The sequence below is a fragment of the Gymnodraco acuticeps genome, unplaced genomic scaffold, assembly GCF_902827175.1.
Source record: "Gymnodraco acuticeps unplaced genomic scaffold, fGymAcu1.1, whole genome shotgun sequence".
Classification (NCBI taxonomy): domain Eukaryota; kingdom Metazoa; phylum Chordata; class Actinopteri; order Perciformes; family Bathydraconidae; genus Gymnodraco; species Gymnodraco acuticeps.
The window spans coordinates 299-19,818 of NW_022991207.1; the positions used below are offsets into that span (position 1 = coordinate 299).

Sequence of the window (19,520 nt, forward strand, 5' to 3'; positions counted from 1 at the left end):
AGTGGTGCAGGAATGAGTCCTAAAACAGAGGAAGGAGTTAGCCTTTTAGCCCTTTTGGTGTGGACGTTTTTTGGAATGTGTTTTTGGTTGTTAGCCTGAAATAAGGTCTGTGGTTAACTCAAGCTGAATACCCCACTGGTGAATTTAAAAACTGATGTTGCTAACAAGTGTCTAAATGAGACGACTAAATGTTATCACGAACAACATTAGCCGCCTTTAGCTTAGCGATGGTGACGTGAAGTCATGTGACCGTGCTGTAGTTCCTATATAGCCCAACATTAGACACCTTTAGCTTAGCGGTGGTGACGTGAAGTCATGTGACCGTGCTGTAGTTCCTTTATAGCCCAACATTAGACACCTTTAGTTTGGAGTTGGGAATTAAAATGAGGAATAAAAGTCTCAATCAAACGTAAATGTATGTAATCCTCCTCTTTAGGTCAGGTGCTTTATTGGCTTCTAGACAGATACAACACATTATATTTGAGAACATAGAGCAAATGATCCGAGTACTTATGAGGACTCTAGTACCTAGAAAACCTACTGCATCTCCTCAGTGTTTACCCAGAAAGCAATAAAAAACAATTCTGTATTTGACAAAAATATTGATATAATTGAAGTCATTTTTTTGTTTTCTAATCAGTTTTGACTTTGTGTATCCTTGGTGTGAGCATTTGTGTGTGTTTATAATGATGTATGATGAAAAAAGCCCTATAAATATAGAATATATATATATCGTAAGGCAACTGCTGCCATCTAGTGGACATCACTGAGTGTTGAAAACTCAATGTTAGGGGACATGTCTTTACTGGTGGAGCTAAAAAGTATAATATTGATATCTGTTCAAATACACCATCATTTTTGCATTTCTTATATCAGATAGAAATGACATTATACTGCTATAGTGAACCAGCCTTTAAGTATTCAGAAATATTAAATGGACCAGGACATCCTGTGTTGTTCTGCACGTTGCACAACATTTATTTTAACAACTCATGCTTGATATGATGCAATGACAAGTTGGTACAAAATGCAAACTATACTTTCACCTCATAACTTAGTATCACAAACAGTGACCTAAACCTACAAGTATTGCAAATATCTGGAAAAGCAGGAAAGCGACTGAGCCGAAATGTAGACCAAGGGTGTCCAAACGTTTCACATAGAGAAAAACATACAAAGGGCTGGGTCACTCTCTAGAGGAGAGGTATATTGCCTCATAAGTTACGTTATAAGTCAGTTAAATTATACTTGATACTTGAATATGCTCTAAGAAACATCACAGCTATCCATAGAGTTTCATGTATCTTGCTTACAGCTCATTCCTTAAAACAGAAGCCTCAGATAGCTCATAATAAGGGGGAATGTGGAGGGTCTATTTCAAGGTTGTTATGGCAATAAGGTAATGGGCTTTGTTTTAACCAACCAAGACTTGTCAGAAAGTGTTTTAATTTAATTTACTGAATTTATTTATAAGTGGGCTGATCACCACATGAATACTACTACACATTATTACACGGGTCGGCGCGAGGCGGAGGGATATTGATCAGCCTGAAGGGGGTTATTTTCTCCATAATGACCGCCGCACTGAACATTATCCCGCTTATTACACGGCCAGATACTAAACAAACTATCGACTCGACTCCCAATATTAATTGTAATGATTTTATTGACTTAAAAATTATCGTATTTCTTCCGCTAAGACAAAACAAAGCTCCGTTCCGCGGCGCACCAACGGCTGGAAATGCGACAACAACAACAACTTTACGGCAGCACTAATCGAGGTTTTCTGTAACTGTCCAACTCTGTTCACAGTTTCTGATCCACTAACAAGTCCTTAAACACTAGAGAGCCCATACCGTGTTCCTGGTAGTGTTTACTTCCTCTCTGCCTTCTTCTGTTCATTCATTTGACTTCCAGCGCTCGGCCTTTTACCCTCTTTTCCTTCCTCTCCATCGATCCTCCTTAGCAACGGTCCTTGACAGCGTGTCACATGTTCTGATTTGACCAATCACAATCGAGTATTCAACTAAGCCGCGTAATATATGTTTAAAGGCTGTATTTTGGACACCCCTGTAAAGTATGTTTTTAGTTTATCAGAGAGAGATATTTAATATGAAGAGGACAGGGTTTATCCTGAGAAACTCACCCTGAGTCGCACGCAGCCTCTTCTGGATCCTCGCATCATCTTATCCTTTGACTGTAAATCAAACACAGAACAGATCGGGCATTAATAGTCAGTTTTCAGGAACAACAGCGCTTAAAATACAACGTCAAGGTTGTAGTGTATGTACTAACATTAGTAATATCCACGAGCAATATCATCCAACATAGCCTACTTTCTTAATAAGCGTTAACAGAGAAAACTCTCAGGTCTGTATTTGAGCAGGGATTTAGAAACATGATTTCCAGAATAATGGTAAAGCAAAGAGAGGATATTAGATACTGGATGAAGACACATTACATTGCATTGCACATATGTGAGTGAAGTCATTTCACTTGAATTTAAAGAGGCCCTATTGTAGTGTGTTCTATAGGTTGCAATGCATGTAAATGGTCTGCAAAGCCTAAAATCCCTGTGGGTGTTTCTCAATGCTGCTGTGCAGACATACTGATAAAATAGGGCCTCTAACTAATTACCTTAAATAAACTCACTAATGAAACCAGTTCAATTCACATTATTATTATCATTCTTTATGAGCGCAGTGACGGTAAGGTATCTAATTACTTATTTATTTAGTATTCCATAACTTAAAGGTGGGGTAAGTAATGTTGGAGAAAGCAGCTCGAGTGCGCTAGAATTTGAAAGTACACAACCGGACAAAATCTGCCCCTTCCTTCAGACTTCCTCACAGAGCCCCTCCCCCAACACACACGAACGCGCACATGACCAATGAGGGCACGAGATCAGTTTGTGCCCAAATGGAAGGCTGACAGGCAGGTAGGCCATCCAGTTACTTTAGCCGGCTCAGATGATTGGTCGTGCTTTTTACACAGATGACATTTATTAATGGATTTTTTGTCAAAGCATTTCATGTATTCATTGCTATCGGGATGTTAAGAGCATTCCATGGAATATAACAAGTGTTTCTGAAGTGAATTACATACCCCACCTTTAATAACAGAGATGGTCAAACTGAAGTGGAGACATGGCAGAAATCCTACAATGAAGCGGGACAGTGAAGTGTTCTCCGTGAGAGGGCGATCAAGAAAAGAGAGAGCGGCCCCGTTGAGGGAGTTTAAGGAGCAGATGAAAAGACACAGAAAGACAGAATCACAATAACAAGTATATTTAGGAGGTTTTTTTGCAAATAACCGACGGTGTCAAGAGGAAGTAAAGTCCCTGGTTTGTCCCCTATACTCTAACGCCAGGCAGGCATTTGGTGTGATCACCATAGCCATATGAGGCCGGAGGGCTTTCCTTTGCGTCCAGCTGTCAGATTGTAAACAAAGTCACGTGACTGGGGGCAGATGACAGCGCTGACAAGGTGTGTTTCCCGCAGCGAGACGCTACGATACTAACTGTGGGCTAATCAGGCTGATTCGGCCACAATAGAAAACACATACAAACTGCTCTCTCCAGAGGGGCAGGTCAGGCAACAATGGCAAACGAGCTGTTGCCCGGGCAACATTAGCCCGTCCCTGCTCTGGAGCAGCTTTACTCGGCATTGAGAAACACCCTGGGGTCCCCTGCCTGAAACGTCCTCCATTTGACTCCTTTGTTTACTTCTGGAACATAGTGACATCACTAAGCGACTAACACAGTTTCGGGAGCTTTATTCTCACGATACAATAACACTTTATTGTCAAATGAAGTCGGACATGTCTCCTGCATAACAGCAGCGTTATGTGTAATATCAACAAGGACACATTTAATACAAAAACCAGGGAACAGAGATTTAATCTAACATTACAGTCACTGAAGAGAACATCTTCAGGACTGTTCAAGGTGCATTAGATGTATTTCATTTAAGGATTAACTGGTGTACAAAAGGTCTAACATTGATAAGAGAGACCCTGTATTATTGAATGTTCCTATTCACTTTTCAGGACATGTTCAGGTTGGCGTCAGATACAATGTTGTTGACAAGCCACAGTGTGTATTTCTCAAAGGGTTGACCTACAGACTTTAAGCAGAACATGTTCAAATCCATTTCAAACTTATGACTGCAACTATTTCAAGACTGAGATCACTTGATTAAATGAGTCCAGCCTCATTTCCTCCCTGACGGTTTGAAGGAGAATCTGCAGCTTCATTAACCCTTTATGGGTATTTGGACTTTAGTGAAGTAATGTAATGACTGAAGTTGTAGACCTAATCAGAGACAAGAAATAACAATGTCTTAAAAAGATAGTTTAAGAGGATTTGTTGTTGTTGTTGTTGTGAGAGAACAACTGTAGAGTTACTGTCTCCAGTTAAATAAGATAAATGAATGCTTTGACGTCTCAGTCAACTTGTTTAGAGGAACAGACAGCTCTATGTTTTTCTTAAAAGTTATTTGTCAAACAGAAGTGACAGTTTATTGTCCGCATTGCTCTTGACTTTAATCAGAGTACACTGACGGTATATTCAGAGGTGGGAGAAGTACTCAGATCTGGTACTTGAGTAAAAGTAGAAGTACTCAGATCTTGTACTTGAGTAAAAGTAGAAGTACCAGAGTGTAGGAATACTCTGTTACAGTAAAAGTCCTGCATTCAAAATGTTCCTCAAGTGAAAGTAGAAAAGTATTCTCATCTAAATATAGTGAAAGTAGCGACAGTGAAAGTAGTCGTTGTGCAGATTGGTCCATTTCAGAATAATATATATGATATGTTTTATAATGATTGATCATGAAAGTGTTCTCAAAGCTGGTGAAGGTGCAGCTAGTTTGAATGACTTTGTATACTGCAACTAAACTATTACATACATGTAGTGGAGTAAAAGTACACCATTTACCTCTGAACTGTAGAGGAATAGAAGTACAAAGTAGCAGAACATGGAATTGCTCAAGTAAAGTACAAGTACCTCTAAATTGTACTTAAGTTCAGTATAATTGAGTAAATCTATTCTGTTGACGTTAGATTTATCAAAAATCTAACTGACAGCCACTGTCTCCTCCCGCAGTGTCTTATTATCTATTTAGCGAACAAACCAGGGAGTGACGAGACTCCAGTAGAACTCCCAAAGACAAACAATGCCCCTAAAAATGATAAAACGATGTATTTGTATCGCTTTATTCTGTTAACTACTCACAATAACGTTTAGCCGAGTGGGTGTTGTCTAGCCTTGATAGCTAGCTACATTAGCGTAAGTGTGGGGAAGAATACTGCCACTCTATTGGTCAGTTGGTTTGCAGGGTTCGTTTCTATTGGCTGACACACGGATCCGTCATCACGGAGCCCCGCCTCTCACTGCCAGCTGAGACTTCTGACAAACACAAGGCCCTTATCCTGTCTGACAGCCAGTAACAAGTTGCTGTAAAAACCTCCATAAGGGATAAAATCAGCGGTTGGAACCCTGTGAACTGACCGTGTAGTAAGACAGTAATCCGGCGTTGTAGTCCAGCACGAACCAGCGGTACTGCCATCCCTTCATCACGTTTGTCCACTTGCTGAGCGGCCCCTCCATGATGGACGCCATCTTTACAACAGGAGGAGCTGGGAGGAGCCGGATAAGAGAGGGGGGAGGAGGAGGGAGCGGTGCCCGGGGAACGGGGGGGTTTTACCGGCAGGGGGCAGCTGGTGATGGTCCTGGAGCTTTTTTTTCTAGTTATATAGTCATCATTATTTCAATGTAAGTCAATTATGTTTGAGTTAGAGAGTGTATTGATAATAATTAAATGTAAAACAAAAAAATCCCCAATTACCAAAAAACAAGGAGGGGAGGAGCCGGGGAGAGGAGGGGAATGTTGCCCGGGAACGGGGGAGTGTTTCCGGCAGTGGGCAGTCGTGGGAGTCGGTGATGATGCTGAAGATTTTTTTTTGTTGCTTTTTCCTTTATATTGTCATTATTATTTCATTATAAGTCCATTCTGTTTGAGTTAGTGATTGTATTGATTATAATGCAATGTCAGGCGGGGAGGAGCCGGGGAGAGGAGGGGAATGTTGCCGGGGAACGGGGGGTGTTACCGGCAGGGGGCAGTCGGTGATGATGATGGAGCTTTTTTTTCTTTGCTTTATATTGTCATTATTATTTCATTATAAGTCCATTCTATTTGAGTTAGTGAGTGTATTGATTATAATAAAATGTCAAACAAAAAAATCCTCAATTACAGGATAACAAGGCGTGGAGAGACGGTGATGGTGCTGGAGCTACATGATACATTTAGACTTAATTTAATGGTAATCTTGCTGGTTATTTATGGTAAATTGTTTAAACCTAACCCAGAATTTCATTGGATTTGTATGGGTGATTAAGCTTGAAAGAATGCCTTGAATAATGTAAACTTTTCTATACTTAATAAAATGTATTTTTCTTATATTTTTTTGTCATGATTTCAATGTATCTTAATTAAGTCAAGTGTTTAATACTTAAGCAAAAGTGACGAAGAAATCTTTAAATAATCCATATTAAAAAAAAAAAAAAAAAGTTGATACTGATTTTTAATCATCGATATTATCTCCATTTAAATCCATGTTATTTTAATATTATTTTATTTCAATATTAATAAGGAAATAAACAATGATGGTGATGGAGCTTAAACATGATACATTTAACATTGAATTAATGGTATTCTTGTTTGTAATATAAAGTGTATTGTAGATAAATAAATGCAATAGATACTAGGGATGCGTGTGCAGTGGCCTAGTGCGCTGGGGTTCGGATCAGGGGGATCACCGGTTCAAACCCCACTGCTGTCAGCATGTCGTTGTGTCCCTGAGACTCTTCACCCCAAAGTGCTCCTGTGGGGATTGCCCACAGTGTTGAGTATGTAAGTCGCTTTGGATAAAAGCGTCTAACAAGTGACATGTAATATATTGCATTTATGCAAGTTTAAAAATATACACTTATTCTAAGGGGCCATGTATATATTTTATAAATTAATATATATACCTAGTCAGTGTTATCATGATTATAATTGTACTGATAGAAGCAGATGAAGAACCAATAGCAGAGCAGTATTCATCAATATCTTTATTATTTACAATAGGCTTAACACTGATAAGCAAAACTTCACAGTAATATAACGTGAGCTTTAAATAAAAAAAAAACCAAAATATATATTTTGTACAATAAAAAAGTTAATGTTAACGTCTCTGCCTTTTTTAAATCCCTGTTTAGATTCACATATTCCATCATCGTGTGTGTGTTGCTTTACATTGCACTCGTACAGCTGAAGAAGTGGCCTTTGGTTTGATGTGAACACGACCTCCAGAAAAACAACAGAAAACACAGGCGACATAAATAACAACAACAACGAAGAGGACTGACGATGAGACGATCTGTGGAAAAATCATTGAGAACAAATCGATTTTTTGACAAATTGAATATCTGTGTTGTATTTTCTTTAAATAAGTTTGATTTCGGAGGTTACGTTTGACTTGATCAGGCTTTCTCACAACTAAGCTCCACAAATAATCGAGAAAGCAATTTTAAATAAATGCGTTGCGGCTTCCTCTTTTCTGAAGCGGCAGTGTTTCTCCAAAGTGTTTTTGTGCATGTCTGTTAGAGGGAAATCAACCAGATGTTGCTGCACTAACAGAGTTAACGACCTCCAATAAGTAACCTTAGCAACCGTATCTACATACTTAATTTAATAGACAAATGCACCTTTAAATTTCAATTTTGCATCAACCTCCAAGTGACAGAAAAGCTCACGGAAAATGGAAGACATGAATGTTTCTTTAATGGTGGATTTGAAACATTGCCTGTTTCTCTCGCAGTGACAGACATGAATCATTTGCTCACAAAAAGGCACCAAGAATCATCAAATAAAAATCACACGGCGTTTCTTCTCTCCGTGTTTCTGTCAAATCACAGCGAATAGAAATCAGTTCGTCTCACAGGAACCTGTTTGAACATTAAAATACTGACGCACGACATGAACTGAAAAACAACGTTTACTCTGCAGTCAATCAAGTGTTGTTTTGGACCTGCAGTGTTTCTACAGATCAGGTGTTGGAGTATGCGAGGCCGTATCCAGTGTACATTTAGATGTGAAAAGCAACGTTTCATTTGTGCTCAAAAAACAGAGCAACTGCTTCTGGACGTTAGTACTTAGTGTGACCAAAAGGAGAAGTATGGGTCAATACAAAAAAAAAAGTATAATAAATAATAATACAAATAAAAAAATGGCACCTTTAGAGATTCATGCAGATGGTCATTCGCCCGGGTCAGAAGGGAAGAATAATACATTCATATATTCAGGTATTCTTCAGTCAGACACGCTCTATATGCTGTGAGCACACATACATCCTGTTTCCTGGATATGAAATCAATCCAATATTTACATCTCTCAAAATAGCTCTGTGCTTTTTAATAAAAAGAAAAAAAAGGAATAATTTAAAAATTCAAGTTCATACATAGACATTCTGAAAAAAAGCTTTTCTTATTTAAAAAAAAACCAAATAATGTACAATGTGCTGAAGACATACTGCAGTTTGTCGGTAGAGAGATCAGTGTGTGTGTGTGTGTGTGTGTGTGTGTGTGTGTGTGTAGCAGGTCTCTGGTTTTTTGCAGTGTTCATTTCGTGGAAGATTTCGAGGCACTGAGGACACGACAAGGCTTCAGGGATTGGATCAGTCCGTCAGAAGGACACTTATAGAAACACCGCCCCAGTTCTGCTCCTGCGCTCCCACCAGACTGACGTTACTGTGCATTCAAACCACTTCAATACTGAAATGCTCTCGGAGACGGCACCGTGTGGACACTGAAGACGAAGGCTGTGAAACACCATCTGGTCATGTGGGGATTAAAGGGGTCTCTGTGTGGATTTGATCAACCTGTTCTAACGTTTCATTTGAGCTTATTTCCACGCCTCTCTAAAGCTGTGTTCCCTTTGTGTTTACACGTTATTATTCGATAATACCAAGACAAGCAGATTTTGGGAGATTCATGGTTTTATCACATTTGTCCCTCTAGTTAAAAATACTGATCATGAAATGTAAATGCAAATCGGTGTCACGTTAAGACCCCGACATCTTGAAATCACACTTAGTCTCCAATACTTTAGGATAAAATGGCTTTTGAAAGGTTTACGAAGATCCCAGACACTAGTGATTCCCTTTGGAGCTGCAACGAATGAGGGTCTTAGATCAGCTGTTTAGTGTTCAACACGTCAGAGAATAGTGACAAATGTTAGAAATCCAGATTTAATCTTTTTACTTTGATAGAAATTTGAAAATAGCAACTAATCTTAATATTTGAGGCTGAAAACAGATTTTTTAAAAAACCATTTTTGCTTTAAAAGTTGATTTAAATATCTTAATCGTTGCAGCTCGACTCGACACTGTTTGAGGTTTGTCAGTAAACATGTATTTTGCTCAGTATCTTTCCGAACAGCTGATACACTCGACATTCGTTGAGCGAAGAGGTTTTATCGTAGCAGGCCTGAAACCACCTGTAGTTTGTGTGTGTTGGTTGTAAACAGTGAGTGAGTGATTTCTCTGAGGTACCGTCCAGACCCGCCCCCGGAAAGCTGTAAAAAAGAACCAGAAGAAAGGAGGGAAACCAGTCTGACCGGCGTGATGTCACAGTGATGTCACAGCCCCTCCTCGTCTATTCTTAGTGTTCAAATGTGAATATAAGACCCTCTGCAGACCTCCTGACTTTTGTATTTCGCCGCAGACACAGACACCTTCTTGCAAGAATAAACTCCCTAAAAGACCGTCTTATTTCAAGAGTCTTCAAGGTTTTCTCACCCGTTTACTATTATTTGTTAGTGTGTGTCTCGATACATCTCCACCGCAGATGTCACAGTGATGTCACAGTGATGTCACAGTGATGTCACAGTGATGTCACAGTGATGTCACAGTGATGTCACAGCCCCTCCTCTTCCATTCTTGGTGTCCAAATGTGAACTGGGGACCTCCTGACTTCTGCATTTCTCCGCAGACACCTTCTTGCCAGAATAAGGTCCTTAAAAGACAGTTTATTTCAAGAGTCTTCATTCTTTCATGATGTCACAGTGATGTCACAGTGATGTCACAGTGATGTCACAGTGATGTCACAGCTGTTACCTCTGCACCACGTCTCTGATTTCTCTCACGCAGCCCTGCAGGTTCTCCAGTACTGTGCCCCCCCCTCCCCCCCCCGAGGCCCTCAGCTCCTGCAAGCTGACCTCCAGCTTCCCCACCGCCTCCCGAAAAGCGAATTTGTTCCTCATCTGCGGGATGACGTCCACGTACCCGGAGCATCGGTCCAGCAGCTGCAGCCCCGCGTCCAGGACCACACTGTTGGAGGGGGGGGAGTCAGAGGGGGAGGAGTCGCGGAGGACGACTATCAACGAATCGGCACACTCCAACAACGCCTCTCGGCCTACCCGCTCGGGGGGGACGCCGCGATCCGCTTGCTGTCGAATCCTCCGGAAACCCGCTTTAGTGGACGAAGAGGGAGTGGATCCGTTTGCCATTTTTGAAGGAGTGTTTGTGGGAGGAACCTGAGGCGGCGGCACTGAGGGTCTCCCCGTCGTCATCATAGTTCCTCCTCCTTTCCCGGTTCGAATCCCTTTCTCCCCGTTCACCTCCCCCTCCTCCTCCCCCCCCGTCGTTTCGCTGTACGAGTGTTGGTTTCGTAGCGTAGGAGGCGGAGGAGGAGCACATTTGGGTTTTACGAGCCGCGGACGATCGGGGTTTTCGCTGAGCAGCTTGAAGCGGTTCCCCTGAGAGTCGAGAGCCACCAGGTGCACGTCGGGGGGCTTCAGCGTGGGGGAGATCAGCACCGGCACCTTGTGGTTGTGGGTCTGAGAGGAGGAGGAGGATACAGTCTTAGAGGTGGAGGAAGAAGGAGTCTTAGGGGAGGAGGAAGAAGTCTTACAGTTGGAGGAAGAAGGAGTCTTAGGGGAGGATGAAGAAGTCTTAGATGGCGAGGACCAGTTTTGTTGTTGTCGATCCACTACAAGGTCCGATTCCCCCGCTTCCCCCCCGACTCCCGGTACCCTCACCCCCGTGCCCTTGGGAACCATCTTGGCTTTGGGTCTCTCTCTGATCTGAGCCGTCCCCTCGTCCGGTTTCTGTCCGTTCTCCGGCGTGGAGCTGCTGGAGGACGTTCTCTCCAGCGGGGGTTTTGCACTTCGATTTCTGGGTAAAGTCAAAGCCATTCGCTCCAAATCTGGCAACCCGGCGGACATGGAGGAGGTGGAGTTAGACCTGGGGAAGGGTTTGGAAAGCCCCCCAACTGGTAAAGTCCCCACCACCCCCTCCTCAGATGAAGAAATAGCTGTTTTCCCAGTCCGAAGCCCTAAAGTCCGTTTTATGAGTCTCGGCGTGAAAAAACCCGCCAATCCGCTCCAGCTACTAGTGCTAACTTGCGCCGCTAAACCCCCCCCTGATGAGGGTTTTTGTCCGAAAGCAGCACCACAGCAACGAGACTGGGGCTGGGGGGGGTCGCTGTGGGAGTGGGAGTGGGAGGGGGAGGCGGAGAACCCCCCCACGACGCTGCTGTCCGATTGGGGGAGAGGAGGAGGCGCCGAAAAGTCTGCCGTCGGCTCGTATTTCTTGTGAGGCTGAGTCTCCATTTCCCGGAAAGAGCTGCTCCTTTTAGGGGGAGTGGGGAGGTTCTGGGAGGAAGAGGAGGAGGAAGAGGAGGATTTCTTCTTGATGAAGGAGCTGAAGAAGCCGGTCTTTCGGTCCCGTGTGAAGGTGCCCAAATCCTGAGCGTCGTCTAAAAGGCCGGCGGGGGATTTATCTCGGGAAAGTTGTTTTCGGGGCAACGCCGGGGAGCTGCCCGACCGACTGTCCCCCCCCAGGAGAGAAGAAGCCCAGCCTGAAGAGACAGAGAGGAGAAGGTTAGAAATATACAACTACATTTAAAAAGGACATATTCTGGTCATTTGAAGGTTCATATCAGTATGTAGTGTCTCTACTGGGACACGTCTCCATGCTTTAATGTTCAAAAAGCTCTTATTCTTTTGTTTGGACTCCTTTGTTTACTTCCGGAACAAAGTGACATCACTCACGCTCCAAAACATTGTCCGTGATAGGCTAAGGGGCGGGACATCTCTAAGCGCCAGCCAGCCAGCTAACAGAGCCAGCCAGCTAACCAATCAGAGCGAGAGGGTTAGAAATATGCAACAACATTTAAAGAGGACATATTCTGCTCACTTTCAGGTGTATATCAGTATGTAGAGTCTCTACTTTAAAGAGTCCTCTCCTGCTGATGTTCAGGTGTATATCAGTATGTAGTGTCTCTACTTTAAAGAGTCCTCTCCTGCTGATGTTCAGGTGTATATCAGTATGTAGTGTCTCTACTTTAAAGAGTCCTCTCCTGCTGATGTTCAGGTGTATATCAGTATGTAGTGTCTCTACTTTAAAGAGTCCTCTCCTGCTGATGTTCAGGTGTATATCAGTATGTAGAGTCTCTACTTTAAAGAGTCCTCTCCCGCTGATGTTCAGGTGTATATCAGTATGTAGTGTCTCTACTTTAAAGAGTCCTCTCCTGCTGATGTTCAGGTGTATATCAGTATGTAGAGTCTCTACTTTAAAGAGTCCTCTCCCACTGATGTTCAGGTGTATATCAGTATGTAGTGTCTCTACTTTAAAGAGTCCTCTCCTGCTGATGTTCAGGTGTATATCTGTATGTAGAGTCTCTACTTTAAAGAGTCCTCTCCTGCTGATGTTCAGGTGTATATCAGAATGTAGTGTCTCTACTTTAAAGAGTCCTCTCCTACTGATGTTCAGGTGTATATCAGTATGTAGAGTCTCTACTTTAAAGAGTCCTCTCCTGCTGATGTTCAGGTGTATATCAGTATGTAGTGTCTCTACTTTAAAGAGTCCTCTCCTGCTGATGTTCAGGTGTATATCAGTATGTAGTGTCTCTACTTTAAAGAGTCCTCTCCTGCTGATGTTCAGGTGTATATCAGTATGTAGAGTCTCTACTTTAAAGAGTCCTCTCCCGCTGATGTTCAGGTGTATATCAGTATGTAGTGTCTCTACTTTAAAGAGTCCTCTCCTGCTGATGTTCAGGTGTATATCAGTATGTAGAGTCTCTACTTTAAAGAGTCCTCTCCTGCTGATGTCAGGTGTATATCAGTATGTAGAGTCTCTACTTTAAAGAGTCCTCTCCCGCTGATGTTCAGGTGTATATCAGTATGTAGTGTCTCTACTTTAAAGAGTCCTCTCCTGCTGATGTTCAGGTGTATATCAGTATGTAGAGTCTCTACTTTAAAGAGTCCTCTCCCGCTGATGTTCAGGTGTATATCAGTATGTAGAGTCTCTACTTTAAAGAGTCCTCTCCTGCTGATGTTCAGGTGTATATCAGTATGTAGTGTCTCTACTTTAAGAGTCCTCTCCTGCTGATGTTCAGGTGTATATCTGTATGTAGAGTCCTCTACTTTAAAGAGTCCTCTCCTGCTGATGTTCAGGTGTATATCAGAATGTAGTGTCTCTACTTTAAAGAGTCCTCTCCTGCTGATGTTCAGGTGTATATCAGTATGTAGAGTCTCTACTTTAAAGAGTCCTCTCCTGCTGATGTTCAGGTGTATATCAGTATGTAGAGTCTCTACTTTAAAGAGTCCTCTCCTGCTGATGTTCAGGTGTACATCAGTGTGTAGTGTCTCTACTTTAAAGAGTCCTCTCCTGCTGATGTTCAGGTGTATATCAGTATGTAGTGTCTCTACTTTAAAGAGTCCTCTCCTGCTGATGTTCAGGTGTATATCAGAATGTAGTGTCTCTACTTTAAAGAGTCCTCTCCTACTGATGTTCAGGTGTATATCAGTATGTAGAGTCTCTACTTTAAAGAGTCCTCTCCTGCTGATGTTCAGGTGTATATCAGTATGTAGTGTCTCTACTTTAAAGAGTCCTCTCCTGCTGATGTTCAGGTGTATATCAGTATGTAGTGTCTCTACTTTAAAGAGTCCTCTCCTGCTGATGTTCAGGTGTATATCAGAATGTAGTGTCTCTACTTTAAGAGTCCTCTCCTACTGATGTTCAGGTGTATATCAGTATGTAGTGTCTCTACTTTAAAGAGTCCTCTCCTGCTGATGTTCAGGTGTATATCAGTATGTAGTGTCTCTACTTTAAAGAGTCCTCTCCTGCTGATGTTCAGGTGTATATCAGTATGTAGAGTCTCTACTTTAAAGAGTCCTCTCCTGCTGATGTTCAGGTGTATATCAGTATGTAGTGTCTCTACTTTAAAGAGTCCTCTCCTGCTGATGTTCAGGTGTATATCAGAATGTAGTGTCTCTACTTTAAAGAGTCCTCTCCTACTGATGTTCAGGTGTATATCAGTATGTAGTGTCTCTACTTTAAAGAGTCCCTCTCCCGCTGATGTTCAGGTGTATATCAGTATGTAGTGTCTCTACTTTAAAGAGTCCTCTCCTGCTGATGTTCAGGTGTATATCAGTATGTAGAGTCTCTACTTTAAAGAGTCCTCTCCTGCTGATGTTCAGGTGTATATCAGTATGTAGTGTCTCTACTTTAAAGAGTCCTCTCCTGCTGATGTTCAGGTGTATATCAGAATGTAGTGTCTCTACTTTAAAGAGTCCTCTCCTACTGATGTTCAGGTGTATATCAGTATGTAGTGTCTCTACTTTAAGAGTCCTTCCTGCTGATGTTCAGGTGTATATCAGTATGTAGTGTCTCTACTTTAAAGAGTCCTCTCCTGCTGATGTTCAGGTGTATATCAGTATGTAGTGTCTCTACTTTAAAGAGTCCTCTCCTGCTGATGTTCAGGTGTATATCAGTATGTAGAGTCTCTACTTTAAAGAGTCCTCTCCTGCTGATGTTCAGGTGTATATCAGAATGTAGTGTCTCTACTTTAAAGAGTCCTCTCCTACTGATGTTCAGGTGTATATCAGTATGTAGAGTCTCTACTTTAAAGAGTCCTCTCCTGCTGATGTTCAGGTGTATATCAGTATGTAGTGTCTCTACTTTAAAGAGTCCTCTCCTGCTGATGTTCAGGTGTATATCAGTATGTAGTGTCTCTACTTTAAAAAGTCCTCTCCTGCTGATGTTCAGGTGTATATCAGAATGTAGTGTCTCTACTTTAAAGAGTCCTCTCCTACTGATGTTCAGGTGTATATCAGTATGTAGTGTCTCTACTTTAAAGAGTCCTCTCCTGCTGATGTTCAGGTGTATATCAGTATGTAGTGTCTCTACTTTAAAGAGTCCTCTCCTGCTGATGTTCAGGTGTATATCAGTATGTAGTGTCTCTACTTTAAAGAGTCCTCTCCTGCTGATGTTCAGGTGTATATCAGTATGTAGTGTCTCTACTTTAAAGAGTCCTCTCCTGCTGATGTTCAGGTGTATATCAGTATGTAGAGTCTCTACTTTAAAGAGTCCTCTCCCGCTGATGTTCAGGTGTATATCAGTATGTAGTGTCTCTACTTTAAAGAGTCCTCTCCTGCTGATGTTCAGGTGTATATCAGTATGTAGAGTCTCTACTTTAAAGAGTCCTCTCCTGCTGATGTTCAGGTGTATATCAGTATGTAGAGTCTCTACTTTAAAGAGTCCTCTCCCGCTGATGTTCAGGTGTATATCAGTATGTAGTGTCTCTACTTTAAAGAGTCCTCTCCTGCTGATGTTCAGGTGTATATCTGTATGTAGAGTCTCTACTTTAAAGAGTCCTCTCCTGCTGATGTTCAGGTGTATATCAGAATGTAGTGTCTCTACTTTAAAGAGTCCTCTCCTGCTGATGTTCAGGTGTATATCAGTATGTAGAGTCTCTACTTTAAAGAGTCCTCTCCTGCTGATGTTCAGGTGTATATCAGTATGTAGAGTCTCTACTTTAAAGAGTCCTCTCCTGCTGATGTTCAGGTGTACATCAGTGTGTAGTGTCTCTACTTTAAAGAGTCCTCTCCTGCTGATGTTCAGGTGTATATCAGTATGTAGTGTCTCTACTTTAAAGAGTCCTCTCCTGCTGATGTTCAGGTGTATATCAGAATGTAGTGTCTCTACTTTAAAGAGTCCTCTCCTACTGATGTTCAGGTGTATATCAGTATGTAGAGTCTCTACTTTAAAGAGTCCTCTCCTGCTGATGTTCAGGTGTATATCAGTATGTAGTGTCTCTACTTTAAAGAGTCCTCTCCTGCTGATGTTCAGGTGTATATCAGTATGTAGTGTATCTACTTTAAAGAGTCCTCTCCTGCTGATGTTCAGGTGTATATCAGAATGTAGTGTCTCTACTTTAAAGAGTCCTCTCCTACTGATGTTCAGGTGTATATCAGTATGTAGTGTCTCTACTTTAAAGAGTCCTCTCCTGCTAATGTTCAGGTGTATATCAGTATGTAGTGTCTCTACTTTAAAGAGTCCTCTCCTGCTGATGTTCAGGTGTATATCAGTATGTAGTGTCTCTACTGTGACATGTCTCCAAGCTTTATTGTTCTCATACTGCCTGTGCTGCAGCACCTCTTTTCACCCTCTGTCTGAAACCAGAGCCCAGTCTGCTCTGATTGGTTAGCTGGCCGGCTCTATTGTGATTGGTCAACCGAACATCAGCAGGAGAGGACTCTTTAAAGTAGAGACACTACATACTGATATACACCTGAACCTCAGCAGGAGAGGACTCTTTAAAGTAGAGACACTACATACTGATATACACCTGAACATCAGCAGGAGAGGACTCTTTAAAGTAGAGACACTACATACTGATATACACCTGAACATCAGCAGGAGAGGACTCTTTAAAGACGTTTATATGCACTTTTCTTTTGCACCATGGGAAATAGGGAACACGTCTTGGAACAAACTTCACTAAGACTGATATTTGTGCATCTCTTCTCTAACCAGGCCATGACTTAAAACTAAGACATCATTCATATTGAATGTAAATGCTATGGGAGTAATGGCACCATCGGTCCGGGTGTATTCCTTACTTGATATAGTTCTCTCTTCAATGTTTGCATGTGAAAATAAATGCATAGAAAGAAATAAATATTAGTCAGACATTAAATGTAAAAATGTAAGTATCAGCTTTTGTGATTTTGTGAATATGAAACACACACTTGGTGACGAGGTATGAGCTTTCCTTGTGCTTGGTGACGTTGTGATTGCATGCACTTTGGATTGGATTTATGACACAATGATGCTTCTGTTCACCTCTATAAATGAACACTTATATTCATGGACTAAAGCATGAGAAAGAAGGAGGTAAAAAACACACAAAGGTCAGAGCGTCCTCTACACACACATGTACACACACACAACATTTTATTTACAATATAAAATAAGCAATAATTTAAAACGAGACAAGACAGACAATGGTTTGGGAATTTAATTAAAGGGGTAGCAAATTGTAATACAGCGTTAGTGACCACGTTTTGACAACACAGATAACACGTTTCAATGTAACACACAGGCAACATGCAGATCACTCATATTCTGGAGAAGCTATAATTAAGTGTGACAGGTTTGTTATAAAAGGACCTAAAGTGCAAAGTCTTGCAGTAAAACAAATGCTGTCTTTGGTCATTGTAGTGGAGCTACGACACGTTGAGATAATCTGTTGAAATGAATGAATGTTTCATATTTTAACTGTAATTTCTTATGTACATTTTTACAATTAAAGGTGGGGTATGTAATTTTGGAGAAACCGGCTCGGTGGCTAGAATTTGAAAATACACAACCGGAACAAATCTGCCACTTCCTCACAGAGCCCCTCCTCCAACACACACGAACGCGCACATGACCAATGAGGGCACGAGATCAGTTTGTGCCCAGATGGAAGGCTGACAGGCAGGTAGGCCATCCAGTTACTTTAGCCGGCTCAGATGATTGGTCGAGCTTTTTACAGCGCCACGGCTTCCACTGATGACTTTTTTGTATTTATTGTCAAAGCATTTAATATATTCATTGCTATCGGGATGTTAAGAGCATTCCATGGAATATAACAAGTGTTTGTGAAGTGAATTACCTACCGCACCTTTAAGGGTAATTTTTTATGTACATTTTTACAATTAATTTAAAATCTGTAAAAATGCCCTATAATAAAAAGTATTATTTATTATTATGGATTTATTTATTATAATTATTTACATAATAATACATATATTTCATATGGTTGATGGTTATATTTACTTACATTTTTACCATATTTTAATGTGTTTAAGTTGACATGTACACGAGCATAAAGCTACTTTAACTTAAGTAAATATCTGAGTACTTCTTAATTCAAACATATATTATATTTACTAACTTAGTATCATGATTATATATATTTTTTTTACATAATAATAATAATTATTTCTTTTATTATTAATGGTTATTTTTCCTTTCATTTTTACCATATTTTAATGTGTGTGAGATAACATCGACGTTAGCATCATGCTAAATAATTAGCATGATTCAGAAACAGCTGTTCTCCTAAGCCTCTTTTTGGAGATTAATGGCTGCGCCCACACAGCTGTTATTCTACGTCAGTGTTTCTCAAAGTGAGTTTATTGGTAACATTTCCTATTTGAAATAAATAAATAATAAATTCAAAGTGTTTCTCAAATTGTTTAAAAATGACTAGTATAGGATGAGACGGAGACAGAGGAGGTTTGTGTCGTACTTCATGCATTTTGCATTTCTCTCAGTAAAACGATCGGTTGGCTCGGACATAAACTCCGTAATAGTCTACATTTCATATGAGGTGTAAAACCTGAGAGCATTTGAAATCTCATATGAAGGAAATGCTTGTATAATCTGTAGTTGTATTGTTGATTTAATGCGTGAACGAGGCGATGCAGAGAAGTCAAGCTGTCATTATTAGGCTGTAATGTGTTATAAACTGTTGGAGTGGTGAGCAGGCCTTTTGTTTCTGATATTTGGGGGTCCGTGTTCTACGATGTAGTGTAGAACACACAGCTGCTATTCTACAATGTAGTGGAGAACACACAGCTGTAGTGTAGAACACACAGCTGTTGTTCTATGATGTAGTGTAGAACACACAGCTGTTGTTCTACGATGTAGTGTAGAACACACAGATGTAGTGTAGAACACACAGCTGTAGTGGAGAACATGTCTAGCTGCAGGACAGATGTGTGTTCTCTCAGTTGTTGAGGAAGATGACGGCCCTCCTCTTCAGCCGCCGGGCTCTCCTCCGCTGCAGCGTGCTCTGAACGTCTCCTTCGCTCTGATCAACACCTGCACAATCATAAAGTGGAGCGTGGCGGCGGGGTGGGGCTGTACCTGAGTGGCTGCCGGGGTCCACGCGGCCCTCCAGTCCTCCCTCGATGTTCTCCTTGTTCTCCGTGTGTTTGTGCAGCAGCGTGCGAGACTTTGAAGGCAGCAGCGGCGTGTCGAAGGGAAGGAGAGGAGCCCCGAGAGAAGAGGAGGTTTTACACAACTCCTCTGCCACCTCTGAGGAGAGAGGAAACACTCAGTTAGGAGGAGAGGAGAGAGGAAACACTCAGTTAGGAGGAGAGGAGAGAGGAAACACTCAGTTAGGAGGAGAGGAGAGAGGAAAC

At 41.5% G+C, this 19,520-nt stretch overlaps 1 protein-coding gene across 4 annotated transcripts in view; it reads right to left on the reverse strand.

Moving 5' to 3' along the window:
- Positions 1-7,093: 7,093 nt before the first annotated feature.
- Positions 7,094-19,520, reverse strand: part of abl2 (c-abl oncogene 2, non-receptor tyrosine kinase) — a 67,596-nt gene continuing 55,169 nt past the window's right edge. For all 4 annotated transcript variants that reach the window (XM_034238598.1, XM_034238597.1, XM_034238601.1 and 1 more), the window contains exons 10-11: positions 19,243-19,413; positions 7,094-11,899 (exon numbers count right to left, since the gene is read on the reverse strand). In XM_034238598.1, the coding sequence (XP_034094489.1) occupies positions 10,152-11,899; positions 19,243-19,413 (1,919 nt within the window). In that variant the 3' untranslated portion in view covers positions 7,094-10,151. The remainder of the gene's footprint in view (positions 11,900-19,242; positions 19,414-19,520) is intronic.